The 19,698-nt window shown below is 43.2% G+C and overlaps 1 protein-coding gene and 1 pseudogene across 3 annotated transcripts in view; both read left to right on the top strand.

Moving 5' to 3' along the window:
- The window catches only part of Masp1 (MBL associated serine protease 1), a 67,816-nt gene that overhangs the window by 16,867 nt on the left and 31,251 nt on the right, over positions 1–19,698 (top strand). For all 3 annotated transcript variants that reach the window (XM_047565308.1, XM_047565307.1, XM_047565309.1), the window contains exons 3-6: positions 10,822–10,999; positions 12,597–12,728; positions 16,600–16,796; positions 18,889–19,036. In XM_047565308.1, coding sequence (XP_047421264.1) covers positions 10,822–10,999; positions 12,597–12,728; positions 16,600–16,796; positions 18,889–19,036 — 655 coding nt within the window. The remainder of the gene's footprint in view (positions 1–10,821; positions 11,000–12,596; positions 12,729–16,599; positions 16,797–18,888; positions 19,037–19,698) is intronic.
- On the top strand, positions 15,428–15,957 carry LOC124993449 (SH3 domain-binding glutamic acid-rich-like protein; annotated as a pseudogene).

Genomic DNA, 19,698 nt, shown 5'->3' with positions numbered 1-19,698 from the left:
TCTAGAAAGTAGTATGTCCAGGAAGAATTTGGGTCTCTAAGTGCGTCTTCATACACATGAAGTTATCCAGGCCCCACTAGCTGGGAGCCCAGAGTGTGTCCTCCTTGTGACCGCATCTCAGCAATCCTTTCCATACTGATTTTCTGAGGGTCAACTGTACCCCAGCATTTTACATGGACTAACTCACGTCACATGCATGACAGTCCTGTGACACAAATATCACTATTTTCACTATTTTATGAGAAAACCTACATAGAGTGTATTATTTTCTTAAAGCTGTCATAACAACCACAATCCAAATGTCTTAAAACAACAAGAATTTATTCTCAAGCAGTTCTGGAGGCTGAAACTCTGGTGTCGGGGTGTCAGCAGGACCCTGCTCTCTCTGAAGGTGCTAGGGGAGCATCCTTGCCTCTTCTGGCTTTCTACAAGTTGTGGGCCGTCCTTGGCCATCCTTGGCTCATGTCAGCAAAACTCCAATTTCTACCTCTGTCTTTGCACAACTGACTTCCCCTCTAGGTGTTTCTATGACACATTTTTTGTCTTTTTGTAAGGATGCCAGTCACTGGGTCAGGGCCCACCCTGACTCTACATGATGTCATCTTGGCTTGATGATATCTGCAAAAGCAAGCTGCATAAAGGTCACATTGAGAGACACCAGGATTAGACTTCAACATCTTCTGTCTATGACATACAGGGTGTAAGTGATTTTCCAATCTCTAATAGTTGGTGAAGATCATGTGCAAACCATATGAAAATGAAATCCCAGATAATCCAGTATCAGGGGTTATGATCTAAGAAATACAAATCTTTAACAATTGAAAGCAATTCACAGTTGCATTAACCCTCTTGGAAACAAGGTAAAACAAAAGAGTGGTGCTATTATTGCAACTTTCTTTAGTATCCAATATCAGTCCTCTTCTCTCTCTGTCTCTCTCTGTGTGTATGTGTGTCTGTCTGTCTGTCTGTCTTCTCTTTTGCCTTCCAAAGTCGTCATGATTCCAGACTATGAAACTCTTCTTTCTTTCCTGTGGTTTAGATATCAAGTACACCTCAAATACTCATGTGTTGAAAGTGTGGTTCCCAAAACAGCAATGTTTGGAGGTGGGGATTTGGGGAAATGATTGGATCATAAGGGCTCTGACCCCATTAATGGGTTAATCCATTGAGGGATTTGCATTTGATGGCATTATTAGCAGGTAGTGGAAACTGTAGGCAGTAGAACCTCTTGGGAGGAAATAGGTAACAGGGGACCTGCCCTGGAAGGGCATATCTTCTCCTGACCCCTTCTTCATGCTCACCTTCTTTCTGGCTCCTATGAGCTGACAGCTTTGCTCTGCCATACCATTCCACCATGACGTTCTGCCTCACCTCACACAAAGTAATGGAGCCAGCTGACGATGGACTGAAACTGAAGCCAGAATTAAAGAAGGCAGTTAGGATAGATAGATGATGGGTCAAATCAAGAAAATGGAGGCCAGTTTGGATCTGGGAAGTTGGAGACCACCCTTGGGAGACTGGAATGCCAATGTCTCCAGAGCCCTTTGATTACCAAGATTCCTGCCTATACCACCCCTCCCAAAAAGTTGCAGACAGGGAGTTGTTAATGCCCCCTGGGCTGCTACCTGCCTGGATCACTCCATTTGGCCCTCCCTCTTGCCCATCTGCTTCCCACCTTTTGGCCATCCCACCAGCATCTCCTGGGCCTAATCACAAAGGCAGGAAGAAGAAAAATAAGCGGATAGAGCAGGAGAACAAAGGAAACTTTACTCTCACTTCTTGGGGAACCAGAATACCAGCTATGGCCCCGTCTCCCTCCTGGGAGAAGTCTGTATTATTACCTTTAAATAAAACCTGCTCTCTATGCTCGTCTCAGATGTTCAAACTTCAACATTCAAGAAGCAGAACTCGTCACCAATAACTGGCTGAATCAAAACCTCTGAAATGAGGAGCCAAAATAAATCTTTCCTCCTTTAAGTTATTTTTATCTGACATTTTGTCACAGAGGCAAAACGCTAACTAACATATAATCCACCCACTTGTCCTCATCCACTCACTTGCTCTTGGATCACAAGCACAAAAACTGCCCCCTCATGTGAGACCTCCTGGCAACACATTGCCATATGTGGATTTTAGTTATTTTGAGTTTCTTGATCGCTTTATCACAATTTTTATTGTTAACTTTATTGTTTATAAAGCAAAGGTTTCCACCTGTTCTTCGACTTTGTTGGGACCAAGTGGGTAGAAAAAAAATGAAAGGGGGTGACAGAGTGATAAGAAAAGACTCTGGTGATAACGAAAGATGAAGGACCCTGAATTTCCAATCTGGGTTAGTTACACTTCTGTGTTCCTTTGGTTTGTTGGTCAGCACTGACTAATTTTATATCATATGGAAGAAGATAGAGGAAGCATCTTTGGGCCCAAGTGAGAAAACAGAGGAAAAAGAAAAATTATCTATAGATCCACTAGCCATTGTTAACAGTTTGCCTACATTCCTTCCACAATTTACTTTTAATGAATGCTATCAACATATACAATTTTATTGGTTTTTCAGTTAGCAAGAATCACCTAGTGAGAATATTCTAGATCATCATAAATTCTCTAGTCATGTGGTAGTTAATGACTGCCAGATATTTGCTAAATTAATTCCAATTTATGCCTCTAAAATTGGATATATATATTGTTTCTCATTTTCTATTATTATATATTTTTGATTACTTTACCTTTGTTCGTGAAACTTTTTTCCATGTTTGGAGTATTTTCCCCTAGGTTACATTCTCAGGTTTGAGACCAAAGGGGTAAGTTTCTAAGGCAAGTATAATCCAAAATGTCTTGATCTATGCTGGGAGGTACTTAACTTCTTATCTCTGCAGCTGATATTAATAAGGTGGTATGATTTTTGGTAAAGGTGTAGTAAAAAGATGAAGATTAGGTGACTTTCAAGGCCCTGAGAATCCACTATATTATGATACTCATAAATTCTACTCACAAATGCCACGCTTACTGATTGTCCAAAATCACTTCCCTACTCCCCCATGAAAGTTATCGGTAACTGCAATCAACCACTCCAACTCTTGGTAATTAAAAAAAAAAAAAAATCCATTTCATATGCTTATAATTCTGTGATCAGCAGTTTGGTCTGGCCTTAGTGGGATGGTCCTTCCTTTGTATTTGCCCAGGGTCTTCCATATCATTGTTGAGAGCTCGATCAAAGAACAAAGGTCCAGGATGGCCTCACTTACCCACTGGTGGCTGCTTGCAAATGTCAGCTGGTTGGTCTAGATATCTCAACTGGATAGTTCTTCTATGCACTATGTAGGCTTTGGTTCTATAGTAGGCTTCCTAAGACTTGGTCACACTCTATCCTCAGGGTACCTGTGAAGGAGTGTTAAAGAAAAAGTTATTCAATGATCCTTGTTAAAGAACATGGTAAGCATAAGGAGCACAACAGTGGGATTCTGCGGTGGTGCTGGTAGAGCGGTTGCTCTCAGCTCCAAATACAGCAAGGGTTAATGGGACTTTATAGCCAAGGAGCAGAAAGGCAGTGATGGGAAAAGCACTAGGAGGAAACATCAGGATTAAGGGAGATTCTAGAAAAACTGATCTAAAACAATCCTTGATGAAGAAAGGCTAGGGTAATCAAGTATCATCTGGGTGACAGTGGAGGATAAGGAACCCAGTTAGATATCTAGGGTTGAACATATCAGGGTTTTGCCGTTTGTGTTTTGTTGCTGTTGTGTTGTTTTTGTTGTTTTGTTTTTTATTGGGTCTTTTGATTTTTGTTTTTTAGGGTTTTTTTTTTTTTTTTTTTCTTTTGATACCAGAGATAGAACCCAAAGGTTTTTAACCAATGGCCCAAAGAGTGTTCTCAATAAACTGATTTATCATGGGTCTTTCCTAATACAGGATTTTACAAGGTAGTGTGAAGATGAGCCTAGGAAAAAGTTCAGAAGCTTGACTAAAGTTTGGTCAAGGAAATAATTTTAACTGATAACTACAAGGCTCCTGAATCCTAAGTTTGGAAATCACATACCACTTCTACATAGTCACGTTGCTAAAGGGTCTGTGTATAGTAATGGAAGGGATTATTGTGGGTATATTTGCAATACATCACATTCTCTGGGTAAAATAGTTCATTTCCTTTTTATATGCCAAATATACTTTTGCCCTCTCTTCCAAAAGTTGCATTGCATTAGCAGGTCAGTCTAGAAGTCTGGGACCTCGTGATCTATATCAGGTCTACAAGCAGATGAGACATCAAGTGTGTAGCTTCTTTGATACAGCTCCTCTTGGTCTAGAGACCTCTGAGCCCAAAAGGAAAATTGTTTGCCCTCCACATATTCAATATCTTCTTGTCTTGGTGAGACAAATATAAGATTACCACAGTAGAACTCCCATTGAAAAATGGGAGAAATGGGAGTTACATAACATTTATTGTCCCATAGTAATTCTGAAATTCAGCCACATGCACATTGCCTTCTCCAGAAACTGGGAATGCTCTTTAGAGCCTTCTTCTGCTTCTTGGGAGTGGTTCCCAGTTCATTGCTCTCTGTGGCTCATGACTCTTGCCTTGACTCTGCCTGTCTTCTTAGCTTTACCTTCTGAGACATTCCTCCCTTTCCACAAGAAATGGGTCATGTTGGCAGGAAAGGGCTCCTTTCAGCCTACTTGGGCCCAGAGGATTCTTCTCATTTAGAAATGTCTCAGTCATTTCTAGTCCAGGCTGACATGTCTCCCTTAAAATCTCTTTTGGGACTCCTATTAGACAAACACACTAACATGTGCACACACACACACATACACACACACACACACACACATTCAGTGTTCTTTTTAAAGTAGACTTCTCTACTTTGCTGAGCATGTCAAGGTCCTTAAAATCCTTAGGTGCCTTTTAGTTTGGCGAATACAGAGTACAAGGCACTGGCTTAAATTTTTTTAATTTTAACCTACAGTTGTTAGAGTCACACATTTGACGTGATATTTCCCTGAATCTCTTCATGTTTTTAAAAGTGTATTGTTATTTTCCAACCCAGCCTAGGGGCCCTCTCTGTCCCCTAGGTCCTTCTTACGCACAGACAGCTTACTTCTTCCCAAAGACCTTGCCATCCAAGATAGAAGCACATGTTGTACTTTTGGTATTCTCTCTAGAGATCTCCTTAGTCAGATCCACAAGTTCATTGTGTACTTTTTTCTACCTTCTAAGTCGCCCAGACATATTTGCCAATTGTGTCACCACTACAGAGCTCAGGTCACTGTTTTTCAAATCTTCTATAGCAGGATCCTCACCTATATTCTAGCATTCACTCGTTAGCCAAGTCCAAAACCAGGGCCACATTTTCTAGTTTTGTGTTGTTATAGCATCCTTCTTCTGGTATCAATAACTCTACCAGTCCAAGTTCAATCATGAAAACAAAGTGTCTGATTATTATGAGATAATGGATACTTATGAGCATTACAACTTGTGTAATCCTTGGAAGAGCTGGGGAAGTTATCATTGGTGATGGGAAGTAGAGGAACACAGTAAAGGTCACCAACAGGTTTTGTCTGCCATGGGTGAAAGTGTTGGCATCTGCAAGGGAATCTGGTAAGTCAAATCTATCTAAAGGGCCAAATTTCTTTGAATGAAAAACTCAAGGAAAGAAGTCCCTGAAAACTGTTAGCTCAAAGAAGCTTCTGTGGAACCACAAGCAAGTATCTGGTGGTAGACATGGACCACTCTTGGTCATCAGAGCCAGTGGTTGAAAGGAAGTATGAGATGCAGAGTAGAGGAACATGAAGACAATTTAAAACTTATTGGCACAACTGCATCTGTCCAAACAAGCTTCACTGAATAATGTGCTTTCCAAACTTGCACAAATTCCTCTTTAGGCCAACTCTAACCTGGAAACATACAGGGGAGTAAATTCTGGGGCATATGACTCCCAAATCAAATTGTTAATGAAATTATTCACCATTCTCCCTAAATTAAGTCTGAAATGTTCTTCAAGAGTCAATAGTGGATTTCAGAAAGGCTCTATGGTACAGCTTTCAAATGTTGATGCGCCAAACCCTGAGGCATCTGGACTGTAGGGGAGCTTGTTTGTCTAAAATGTAAGGAGTTCTAGGGAATCTGGATGCTTCCACTGGGGACCTGGACCTACCAATCAAAAGGTGCATTCACCACTAGATCATTCATTGCTTACAGGATTCACATTCATTTTGCCCAATTCATCTAAATTATCTGGGCTTCAATTTCTTTATCGATAAAATAAAAACAATCATTCCTGAACTGCTTTATCTATATATTTGAGGAGTTGATTGGTAGGTGTCAACACAGGTATGAAATGATGAATCCGTGCATGTCTAGAGAGCAGCTGCAGTTATCTTCCCAGAGACACGTGACCAATTTCTTGCTGCCTTGCCACGGTTTTTCCTGGGAACTTTGTGTTTGAGAAAACTCGTGGAAAACAAAGACCTTGGCTTCTAGTCCTGAGACCTGCTTCCCAGCTCTTCCCTTCAACAGAACCCCTCTCCTACCAGGTATTTGGGGCAGGGGACAATGGATACCCCAAGGCTTCTCTAGTCCCTCTGCCTAGATGTTCTCCCCACCACTCCAACCCTCCACCTACTCTTCCTCCCTGATAAATACTACTCACCTGTTATTCCTCACCTCTGAGGACTTTCTCTTTTTCTGAATTCTGTGTGTGTGTGTGTGTGTGTGTGTGTGTGTGTGTGTGCGCGTGTGTTGTTTTGTTTGTTTGATTTTGGTTTTGGGGGTGATGGGGATCAAACCTAGGGCTTTGCATGTGCCCCTGAGTCTCCCCATCTTTCATTACAGTCACTATTTACCAACAATACCCTAATATACACATTTGAGTACTTATCTTTTCTTACTAAATGTCACATTCCCAGAGGCAGGGGATGTGCTAATTAAGCTCATATCACAAAATAAGTAATTTTTGACATCGTCCACATTGCAGTTCAGACAAAACTTAGTGCCTAGATATTTGTGAAATGGAGCTAAAAGAAAACAAATTCACTACATACAACCACATACTGGTACCCTCAATAATAATAGTCTGCAAGGATACTGTTGCCCACAAAAAAAAAAAAAAAAAAAAATACAAAAACAAAGTGTCTATGGTCCTCAGCCACATGGTTCTCTATTGTTATAAATTTTCATCTTCAATAGATAAGTTTCCTCCATGTTGATTTGATAACCTCAGAAATGGGAGAAGCCAAACAGAAGCCAGGGCTCAATCCTTCATCCCTACTCATAGACAAATGATCTTTGAAGAACTTTGTAATCCATAGCAGGGCATGCAAGTATTAACCAGGGCCATTGACCCCTCTGTTTAGGTTAAGGCTGTCACTGAGCCACATCCTCTTTGGGAGACAATCCATGCACCCAAGATAACGTTTCAAGAGGCTCTTGAGCCAGAAAAAATTGTTTGGTCAAGTGTCTGTGTCTTTTGTCATGTACTCTCTGGGTTGGTGGCTCCTTTCCCCAGTCTAAGAACAGTTCCAAAAGCAAAACTGATATCAGAAAATACTCAGGTTATCTCTTTACCCTTGTGCAAATCACTCTGCCTTTCTGAACTTTGGTTTGTTCTAGAAGAAGGGAGATTAAAATAACTCTTAAAGGTCCCTCCCTGCCCTGATATCCCAGGACTCTATTCTGGGCTTCAGATTGAATTCCTATGGTCCTAGGCTACTGTGCTTCTCCTCTGCTTCTCAAGTTTATAAGACTCAGTTTTGGCTCTCGAGGGGACATGCTTCTTTGTCCTCTGGAATAGGGTGGCTCTGCAGGTGTTGAGTGTTTATCTCTCATCATGAAAAAGTCCTTAAGCCCAGAAGTTACGAGGAAGATAGATATTCATCACAGACCCTCAGTAGGTCTCTTTTCAATTTAAATAATCTCTGGTCAGTTTCATTTGAAAGCATCCCTGTTCCAGACACTGCTTTGGATGCCGAGTTACAGGAAAGAAGTTACTGTGGCTGGAATTATTAATGCTCAAGGCATGACTCTTCATTGGTAACCAATTTTATATTACATGGTGCATTATCAGCTTTTTCACTGCTGAGACTAAAAGACCTGACAAGAACAATCAGAGGAGGAAAAGTTTATTTGGAGGACTCCCAGTTTCAGAGGTCTCAGCCCACAGATAGCCGCCACCATTCCTCCTGGCTTGAGATGAGGTGAACATCATGGCAAAAGAGTGTGGCAGAGGGAAACAGCTCACATGATGATCAGGAAGCAGAGAGACTCACTCTCCAGTTACGGAATGTATACCCAAAGGCAACGCCCCAGGGACCCTCCTGCAGCCACACCCTACCTGCCTTCAGTGACCACCCAGTAATCCCTACCAGAGGATTAACGCTCTGATTAGCTTAAGGCTCTCATCACCCTATCATGTCTCCTCCAAACCTTCCTGCATTGTCTAACACATGAGCTTTTGAGGACACCTCACATCCAAACCATAATACATGGATATAAATCATAAATAAACTTAAATTCATTAGCAAGCAGCAGCGATCTATGCTGAAGCTCTTGCTCATTGTTGGTTGATTAAACATATGACAAAGACAATTTGTAAGAATGCTAATATATCCCACTTGGGAGGGAAACTAGAGTTCAACAAGTTGAAACTCCTGTCTTACAGGTGGATAGCTAGAGCTAGAGACAGGGTGGTCATAGAGTAGTCTAGGGGTAGAATTAGGAATAGGACATAAGACCTCCAAGTACGAGGTTCATGCAACTCACATTACTCCAAAGCCGAGGTCACCAAGATAGGAGCACATGATTCATGCAGTTATGCATGGAAGAGTCCCTTTCCCAAGTCCTCACTGTCTATTTATTTACTCTTCTTTTTATAAAGTTCCAAGAAGAGCAACTCAAGTGGTTTCTAATTCATAGCATATTAAAAATAAACAGAAAACTGCAGCTACTGGTTGATTCAAAGACAAAAAATGAAATACTACATAAAGAGGATATAAGAACTCTAAAGACATGATGTCTGGCAGTAATTTCCAGCAGGGAAAACATCCCCAATCGTCTTCTTGGACCATAGTATCAGGATACTTGAAGTCCATAGCATGTCCATGGATCATCAAGAAAGGGTTAGCATGCTTCGCTTCAGACAGGGATTTGAATAAAGCATTTTTTAAAAAGAAATATTGTACCTAAAAGAATTAGTTAGGTGAACTTTTGGCTATTTGGACAAGTCAGTTAACCAAAATAACATAGCAACTGGGACAGTCAAGGAAGTGACTTTTCAGCTGTGTGAAGAAGGGCACATTCTGCATAAGGAGACTGGTGTGAGTTCGCTGCTATCTGCAGAGAAAAAAATAGCAAAGCCATGATCTCATTTTCTGTTTACACTTCAATTCCCAGCGTTAGTGATTAATTGTCCTTGTGTTTTGTTGCCAGGGCAGATTGTTTTTCTTTAAAACTCCTTCTTATTTTAAATAAATAAACCATTAGTTTCAAAACAGAAGTGTCAAATGTCAAGATACTTCTGGCATACTAAGCTAATGAACAGAACAACAAATTTATTAGAAGCTACTAGAGAGAGACAGCCTTAGAGAACTTTCGTTCAGTGACTTCAAAAGGAGCCACAATTATTCCCAGGAAGATTTTCACCTATATCGTGTTAAAACATCAGTCCAGTGACTGCAAACACCGATGCAAGTTTTAAAAAAATTAAGTTAGGTGTAAGATGATAGAGTAGGTCAGGTATTCATAGTCAAATAACTATACCAGCCAGCTTCCACATTGTGATTCCCAAACCAGACACAAAAAAATCTGCTTTAGGAAACCAGATAGGATTCCTGCTTTACATTCTGAGTACAAACAGAACCTTGGGCTCTTCCAAAGTAGGGGATTCTGTCAGCAAGGATGCAAACGTTTTGCATCTGATCTTAGACACACACACACACACACACATGCACACTTTCTGGATGATTCCAATAAGCAGTTTCTGTATTTTTTAAGATTACCTATTAAATTACATGACTTCCTGTTCAAAAGTTTCCAGCTTACTCACAGAATGAACAGCATTCAGCATCCACTATAATCTGCGTTCTACGTTTCCTTCCAAGTACCTCTCTTCCTACAGTCTTCACAGACTCCCTGGCTTCTCGTAGCTCTCAGAATAGGTCTGCACTTTTAGTTCTTGTTAACAAATATGTATGGGACAAGTGCTGTGTGCCATGTCCTGTTGCACGCTCTAAGGACACAACTATAAAGACCAGTCCTGATCTCCTGAAGCTCGGGTCCTGGTGGGGGTCTCTCGCCTCCTCCTGGTGCTCCTATGGAAGCACTTGCCAGGCTGCGTCTCAGCCCTGCTGGCTCTGTGCCCTCACTCTGGACACTGCTCTCCTGAGCACAGCGCTGTCTTCCTCTTCTCTCACCATCCCCACCTCATGATGCTCTGTCAGTGGCAGGCATGCTGGATGCCCAATGCTTGATTTATATTATACATGAAGTCCCTTTTGTTTTCCCTATTGTATAGAGAATCCATCTGCAAAGTTACAGCACTCCTTTTTGAATTTTAACATGGAGTTATTTTCAATAACTGAGATACTTGATTGCAGCAACAATGACCAATATCAAGCTAGCTCTGATGGAACTAAACAGTATGAATGCAACTGAGCAGACGGCCACATTGACTTAAGCTGTCGCGTATCTTTCCTCAAATCTAAGAATCCCTAATCCCCTTTCCTTGAGTTTCCCAGGCTGCCTAGTCCACTTGTGGGCAGCCCCTTCCTCTTTCTTCCCAGAGATCAGGACTAACTGTGAAGCTGCTCATCTTGTTCCCTTTCACTTTGACCTCAAAGGTAGAAACTGAAGACCAGGTGCTGGCAACCTTCTGTGGCAGGGAGACCACGGACACAGAGCAGACCCCCGGCCAAGAAGTGGTCCTTTCCCCTGGTTCCTTCATGTCCGTCACTTTCCGGTCAGATTTCTCCAACGAGGAGCGATACACAGGCTTTGATGCCCACTACATGGCTGTGGGTAAGTGGGGGGACTGGGTGGCTCATCCCCAGGTCTCTTGTTCTCCCAGACAGCAAACACCTGTTTACTCACCACACAGATTCCCCAGGACATCAGGCAGCATAAGCAAATGTCATCACGTCTACCCCTCCATCTTCTGTTCATCCATCAACTCATCTTTTTTGATACATTTCAAAGTAATCATGAACATCAGTACACGTCTTCCTAAATACTCTAACAGCACTATAATTTTGCTAGAGTTTGATATCTGTTCACAGATTTTTCTTTTAGTGTGAAATTAGCATACAATGAAATGCACAAATCTTAGTACATATTGGTCAAATTTTGAAAAATTTGTATTTGTGTGTAAACCAAACCCCCAATAAGATATTGAACTTAACCATCAACCCAGAAAGTTGGCTCATGTTCCTGCCCAGTCAATCCCTATTCCCAATTCCCTTGGAGGAAACAACTGTTCTGATTTTTTTTCTGCCATAGGTTAATCTTGTCTCTTCTAAAATGTCACATAAGTGAACACAAAAAGTATATTTGGGGGATAAAGATTATTTTTCTCAGCATTATGGTTTTGAGATTCATTGATATTGTTGCACGCATCAGTAATTTATTCCTTTTCCTGGCAGAATAGTATTCCATTGTATGAATATATTATGATTTTTTAATCCATTCTCCCTTTGAGAGACAACTAGGCTCTACCCATTTTTTTTTTTGTTTGGTTTCCATTAATAAAATCTTTATGAATCTTCTTGTACAAGTCTTTTTGTGAACTGAATATGCTTTCATTTCTATTGGGTAAATAGAAATGAATATGCTTTCATTTCTATTGGGTAAATATTTAGAAATAGAATTCCTGAGTCATGGGATAGCTATGCTTAATTGTATAAGAAATTGCCAGATCTTTTCCAAAGCAATCACATCATTTCATGAAAGCCCACCACTGTCTGGGAGTTCTTGCTGCTCCATATCTTCACCAGCGTTAGGTGTTGTCAGTTTTTAAATATCAACCACTCCACTGGGCATGTAGTGTACCTCCTAATGGCTTAAGTCTCATCCCCTGATGACTAACAATGTCAAGTGTCTTTTCATGTCTTTTCATGTGCTTGTTGGCCATTCGTGTGTCCCTTTAGGAGCAATGTATATTCAATGCTGGGGACAGGATTTGACTCATATTGGGGGCTTAGAAAGAAGGAAGGAGGCTCCACGGAGCCCAAGTCAAGAGCTCAAGCTCTGAGCCAGCCCACCCGATTCTCTATGGCTCAGTTTCATCATCTATAAAATGGGGTAGGAACAGCCCAGAGCTTGCTGCCTGGCATGCAGAATTATCCCAGCTGTTAAAGGATAGCGCTTCCACCAGGAGTCAGGTTGCCCAGGTTTGAACTGAGCCTCTGAGATCCGGGATCAGTGGACCAACTTTTCTCAGTTAGTTCTCTCACCTGTAAAATGAGGACAGTGGCTCGCTCTGGGCTTTATGCAATGATTAAATGCGACCTCATGAACACCCCCCGCCGGGAGCCGCCCACACTAAGTGCTCTGTATGTCGGCTGTCATCGTCATCGTCAGGCATGCCCTGACTGACTGAGAGGCTCTTCCTGCTTTGCAGATGTGGACGAGTGTAAGGAGAGGGAGGATGAGGAGCTGTCCTGCGACCACTACTGCCACAACTACATTGGCGGCTACTACTGCTCCTGCCGCTTCGGCTACATCCTCCACACAGACAACAGGACTTGCCGAGGTAGGGCGCGGGGCTGATTCTACACAATGCTGTGACATGCCACCCCTTCCAATTCAATTAGGAGGGGCTCAGAGGACAGGTGCACAGCAGAGACAATTGACAATGGAGTTAGAGGTGCACTTCAGATGCCATGTGAACCGAGGTGCTGCAATAAGTCTCCCTCCGTCCGGAAGCCTGGTTCCAGTTTCCAACGAAACATAAGAAAAGGTCTGACTACTAGGCCACCTTTATTCCTGGGCAGAATGTCTGCTGAATAGGTCCCTGCCTCTTCTCCTCCAGCGGGTGAACCACCTGACCAAGGAAGGGAGAAACCCGGGGTCCCCAGTCCTTTCTCTCTGAGCCATGGAATAAGCTTCTCCTAGCAGTTTCTTTTTCTCTTTGTTTTTGTTTTATGTAAATCTTGTTTTATATTTTTTTAATTTGTTCAAATTAGTTATACATGACGGTAGAATGTGTTTTCACACATCATACATAAATAGAGTATAACTTTTCATTCTTCTGGTTGTACATGATGTAGAGTTATACCAGTCGTGTAATCATATATGCACATAGGGTAACAATGTTCAGTTCATTCTACTGTCCTTCCTACCCCCGACTTCCACCCCTCCCTTCACTCCCCTCTGTCTAATCTAAAATACCTCTCTTCTTCCCTAGCCCCCTCCTTATTATGAATTAATATCCACATATCAGAGAAAACATTTTACCTTTGGTTCTTCGGGATTGACTTATTTCACTTAGCATGATATTCTCCAGCTCCATCCATTTACCAGCAAATGCCATAATTTCATTCTTCTTTAAGGCTAAGTAATATTCCATTGTGTATATATACCTCATTTTTGGGGGGTTGGGTACTGGGGATTGAACTCAGGGGCACTCAACCACTGAGCCACATCCCAGCCCTATTTTGTATTTTTAGTTAGAAATAGGGTCTCACTCAGTTGCATAGTACCTCGCTGTTGTTGAGGCTGGCTTTGAACTCACAATCCTCCTGCCTCAGCCTCTGAGCCACTGGGATTACAGGCATGTGCCACCTCTCCCAGCTTATCCCACATTTTATTTATCCATTCATCAGTTGAAGGGCTCCTCGTTTGACTCCCTAGTTCAACTGTTGTGAATTGAGCAGCTATAAACATTGATGTGACTGCATCACTGTAGTATGCTGATTTGAAGTCCTTTGGGTATAAACCAAGGAGTGGGATAGCTGGGTCAAATGGTGGGTCCATTCCAGATTTTATGAGGAATCTCCATATTGCATGAGTTCCATAGTGGTTGCACCAATTTGCACTCCCACCTTTTTCCCCACATCCTCACCAACACTTATTGTTGCTTGTATTCTTGATAATTGCCCTTCTGACTGGAGTGAGATAAAAATCTCAGTGTAGTTTTGATTTGCATTTCTCTGATTGCTAGAGATGTTTCATGTATTTGTTGATCCATCTCTTTGCTTTTGATAGCCTCTAAGTTTCTCTATGACGGAGAGAAACTCATGGCAAAAGAAGGAAGGAGGAGAGAGGCAAAGATAGAAGCAGCAAGAAAACTTCCCACCCCTTCTCTCTCTCTCTCTGTTTTCAAATCCCATCAACGTGGCTCCCGTGCTGTGGTCTTGGGCCGCAGCAGGGATGGAGAGAAGGGAGGCTCAGCCTCTCTGCAGCAGTAGTCCCTAGGCTGCTGGGGTAATAGTCCCATAAGCAAATGATTAGATGCCGTAAGTACTACATTTGCTCCACTTTTGTGAAGGAAGTGTAGACAGGGCTCAACCAGAGCTGAGTTGGCCTGGAAAACTAGACAGAGGCTCCCGAGATGATGACCCTTGACAGAGTTGAAAGAATAAGGAGAAGGAGGGCGATCTATGCAGGGAGAACAGCTTTTGCAAATAGTCTGAGGTGTGATAGAACTTGAGGCACATGGGGAACCGCCAGCAGATGAGGCGACCCAGGGATCTCACTTGGCACCTGAGTGAGGTAACATTGGAGGAAGACAAGACTGTCGACAAGAGCTCTTTTTCTTCCTCCTTCAAAAACTGCTTGTTTCTGAATAAAGCCCTCATAACTACCCATCAGAATAAAGCAGTATAAAACAAAAACAACAGGCATATTTTCCTGGGGAGGATTGTATTTTCTATTCTTATTCGATAAGTGTTTATTAGCTATCTACTATATACTGAGTCTAGTGAGGGTTGAAGGCAGAGTAAGTTTTCTCAATCTTTCTTTATTTTCAGCCCCCAGGATGCTTTTTCTTTCTTTCTCTCTTTTGTTTTGTTTTGTTTTGTTTTGTTTTGTTGTTGATACCACAGATCTGCTGTTTACCTGCTAATGCACTGTATGTCTATGCATTATGCATAAGAACAGTAAGACTTCCTACCGAAAAAAATTTAACCTCTTTGGGGTGAGATTACCCCACGAGGCTGCTTGGGTAGAAATGAAAACAGCTGAGCCTTCATGAGACCTCAGTCTAAACCTTGTTCTGTGGGCCTTCCAGTTAGTCAAGCCCGCCTTTCTGGGCTACAGTTCCTTCATTTGCAAATGAGTAGGATGAACAAAGGCTTAGAAAGCATGGACGTCCCAGCTCTAGGATGGGTCAGCCAGGGGCAAGAGTTCAGCTGCAAATAAAGGTGCCTGGGCAGGGTTAACTCAGGGCCAGGCCAGAACTTAGGTCTCTGGTAGCAATAAGTATAGTACAGAACCAAGTAGAATCCCTGAGCTGATGGAACTCACCGTCTAGTGGGCCAAAGAAATCAGCAAATGAATATGTGACATAATGTCAGGCAATGGACAACACCAAAGAGAGAAATAAGGAGGACGGGGTGGGGCTCCGGTCCAGGCTGGATTCTGGCCATCGCTGCAGCTGCTCTGCCTTTGGTCCTTTCCAGGACCCAAAGGACAGACAACCGCTATTCCCAGGATGGTGATTCCTGTATACATTGCCTCTTCCTCTGGCTCTGTGGTAATTAAGAAGAAACAGCAAGATGTGCTTGGTTTCTTAGAAGCCAACAAAATCGGCTTTGTAGAGAAAGGTATTGCAGCCAAAGAAGAGAATCAGAAGTGGATGAGAGAAAATGCTCCTGAAAAGAGTCGACCAACCACCTCAGATTTTCAACAGAAGCCAGTATTGTGGAGACTAGGATGCCGTCTTTGACGCCTGAGAAAATAGTGTAGTGTGTGCCTTTTTAGACTCGATGGCACCACTTGGTTCAGAGGAAGCAGAGGGCCAGGCAGAGCAGCAAGCTTGACCCTTAAGCATCATGCCTTAAGCGGCTTGAAAAATGAGTCTCCACTGCTTTCACAAAATAACAAAATTATCTTGGCTTCAAAAGAAATGGGCTTAATGTTGAAATAGATTAGTTGGTGTTCTTGCATGCAGACAATCAAAATGAATACGCAAAATTAAAATGTGAACATTATGATAAAGGAAAATAAAGAAGAAAGACAGATCTGGGAGAGAGGGAATGTGCGAGGGGCCTGTATTCAAATAAGGACCAAGGAAGGGTTTGAGCAGAGACCTGAATGAAGTCTGGGCCAGGGGCGAGCATGGCCAGAGTCCAGACATCTCTAGCTCAACCCCTCCCTTCTCAGAGAGTAGCAGAGAATCTGCCGAGAGGTGCCATCACACAGGTGCCAGGCAGCTCGAGTACCACGGAAGTGCCATCAAACAGCTCTGGACAGAGACAGAAAAGTCCACATTTGAGTTTGGACTGCAAATTATGAGGTGTCTAACTTTGGCTAAGTCACTTCCCTTCATGGAGCCTCAGTTCCCGTCTATGAATGAGGATACTGGTTCCTTCCCTGCCACTGAAAAGGTCTTAGGGACATAGGCAAGGGTCTGCTATGGCTATGGTGTTGGTGTGCCATGTTCTCTGCTATGTTTCCCACAGTGGAGTGCAGCGACAACCTGTTTACCCAGAGGACCGGCCTGATCACCAGCCCTGACTACCCCAACCCTTACCCCAAGAGCTCGGAATGCCTCTACAACATCGAGCTGGAGGAGGGGTTCATGGTCAGCTTGCAATTCGAGGACATTTTTGACATTGAGGACCATCCTGAAGTGCCCTGCCCCTACGACTACATCAAGGTGAGCCTGCAGGAGGTGTTTGTCCAGGAGATGCTGGAAAATCTTGGTCAAATTGGGGAAATTGATATTCTGCTCTTTTCTCCTTGTCCCAAGATAGAAGGCCAGGCAGCTAGATTATCAAAGTCATTATTAAAATAACATCTACCAGCTTAATTGGATCTAATCTAGGAGTCTTCCATGATCCAGAACAAGCTCCCTGGCCATCAGGGTAGTTTGAGACGGACAGTCCAAGAGTCACAGCTGTATTAGCAAAAGTCCCTGGGGGTACCCTCAGTTTCATGGACCTGCAATCTGTCCGTGTATCCCAAGGTTCCATACTCAGAAAGAACCCATACTTGGTTTGAAGTTCTGCTGTTGCTTTCTTGAACCTTTTAATATATTTTGAACAAAGAATAATTTTCATCTGGCACTGGACCCCATAAGTTATACTGCTGATCCTGCTTGAACAGCTTCACAGTGGAGAAGTTTGAGAGTCTATGAAAGGAAACTCAAGAACTTAGAGGCTGGCCTGTGCCCTACTTGAATTCAGAGGTTAAGAAGCAGCTTGGCCACGGGTGGAATAGCAGGAAACAGGGCAGGGGTGTTCACTGTGGTGTAATAAATTGCTCCAACACAACAGCTTACAGCAATTCTTATTACACTGTTCTGTAGATCAGAAGACCCACTTGGGTTCTCTGATTTAGGATTTCACTAGCTCAAAATCAAAGGTTCAACTGGATGGGACTCTAACCTTGAGACTCTGGCACAGAATCCATTTTCAAGATCATTTAAATTACTGATGGAATCCTTGCAGTTGTAGGACTAAAGCTCATACTGTTGTAGGACTGAAGTCCCATCTTCTTTCTGTTAGAGTCTCTCAGCATCTAGAATTTGCTCTCAGGTCTTTTTCTGCTGTTCCCTGGGAAAAAAATCTCTTTTGCCATGTAGGAAAATATAATCACAAAATAACACCAGGAGCAAAGGTCATGGGCTGTCTTAGAATTCTGGTTACCACACAGAGTTCCCAGGCACTATGTGTGGGAGCCTCAGCCAGACACTTAACTTCCTGGGGGTTCATTTTTCCCCCTCTCCAAGATAAGATGAAGATGCCACTCAGGATTGTGGAAGCACCAAAGGCCTCCTAAGGGGTCCTGGTCCCCAGAGATGGAAGGAAAGGAGTTAAAATGCACAGGGAGGACCCAGGACTGGGAGTGGGGACTCTGGGTCATCTAATACTGCCTTTTGCCTTCTCTCCTTTTCCACTGCCTCTGTCCTGGTTCAAACCCCATTACCTCTCCTCTGCTCAACTGCAAAACTTCCCGACCGGTTTTCTGACTTTCAGCCTCACTCTACACAATCTATTTTCCCATAGTCTTGAGAGTTCAAGAAGTAGATTAGTTCAAGATTTTACTTGGAATTATACGTAAATTGCTCAGTGCAATGTGGCCCTTGCCTGTCCTTCCAACCTCAGGCCATGCCTCTCCCTCTGCCCCAGCCACACGGGCTTCCTTCTTGTGCTCCACCCTTGCCAAGCTCTTTCCCACCTTTAGCCTTGGCCTTTGCATAGCTATTTTCTCTGCCTGGAAAATGTTCCTCCCTCCTCTTCAAACAATAAGTCCCTATTCACCCTAAACATCAGATTCAATGCTACTTCATCGTAAGAGTCTCTTTGAACACCGTTTAAAGTTACCAGCTATTATACTACTGTCTATTCTATAAATGATGGCGTAGATATCTATTACATCACAGCCTGTAGTTACCTTGCTTATCGTTTATTGTTAGTCTCCCTGTACAAGACCATGGGTTCTTTGATAGCAGAGACCTCGTCCGTTTCGTGCACTGGACAGGGTGATGCCCTCTGAGTCACAATATGTTTGTCTTCGAGCAGAGGATTTTTAACCTAACTTGTCCACTCTCCAGGCCATTGTAAATTACAAAATGAGAGAGTGGATATGAAACCGTTTGGTGACTGCAAAGGCCCACTACAACCATGACTGAAAACTGTGGATTCATGCCGAGGCTTCCAGAAAACTCCAGAGTGCAACGTTGCCTGCAGCAGCCCCCTCAGCAGCTCAGATGTGACTCTTCTCTTCCTCTATATTGCATTTCTTAGATTAAAGCTGGTGCAAAGGTGTTGGGACCCTTCTGTGGAGAGAAAGCCCCAGAACCCATCAGTACCCAGAGCCACAGTGTCCAGATCCTGTTCCGCAGTGACAACTCGGGGGAGAACCGGGGCTGGAGGCTCTCGTACAGGGCTGCAGGTAACCTCTCCCCTCTCCGAGCACCTGAGCAAGCCTCTGTGCTCAGGCTTCACAGGGAGGGTGGTTGGGAGGGGATGCAAGCCTGGGACTCCTCTGGGGACCTGATAGGACTCCCATCTGAGTAACTTGGGACCAAGGCATATGCTCTCTCCTGACTCAGTTTCCTATCTATAAAAGGGGGACCAGGACAGCAATGATGTTGGGTTTGAAATAGACTTGAACCTGGCAGCATTTCAGCATCATGTGGGGAGACTTAAAAAAAGAAATCTTGTTTCCTGAACCCCACCCCTCACACGGTGATTCATTAGGCCTGGAAAGGGACCTTTAAGCTCCAGCCTTCTCTAAGTCTGAGACTGGAATTTGAGCATGGGCCTGTAATTTCCAATGTTTCCTTATGGTGGAGCCCCTGTGGGCCCCTCAACTGGCAAAACCCACAGGTTCCATTCCTCAGTACCCCAAGGCAGCCAGTCCTGGCTCAACCCTGCTGGAGCCATTTGACCCAAGAGGTCTGTAATAACTCAAGAAGAAAGAAGGTGGACAGCAGCCAGGTGTGACTTCATAGACCCTGAAACCCTGGCTCTGCCTGCGGTCGCCCATCCAGTGCCCGGTCTGGGGAGAGGAGTGAGCAGGAAATTAACAAAGGAGAGTTTGTCCAGGAAAAA

This window comes from Sciurus carolinensis, chromosome 9 (genome assembly GCF_902686445.1).
Source record: "Sciurus carolinensis chromosome 9, mSciCar1.2, whole genome shotgun sequence".
NCBI lineage: Eukaryota > Metazoa > Chordata > Mammalia > Rodentia > Sciuridae > Sciurus > Sciurus carolinensis.
Note: the sequence above shows the minus strand (reverse complement) of the source record. Positions and strands in the feature narration are given on the sequence as shown.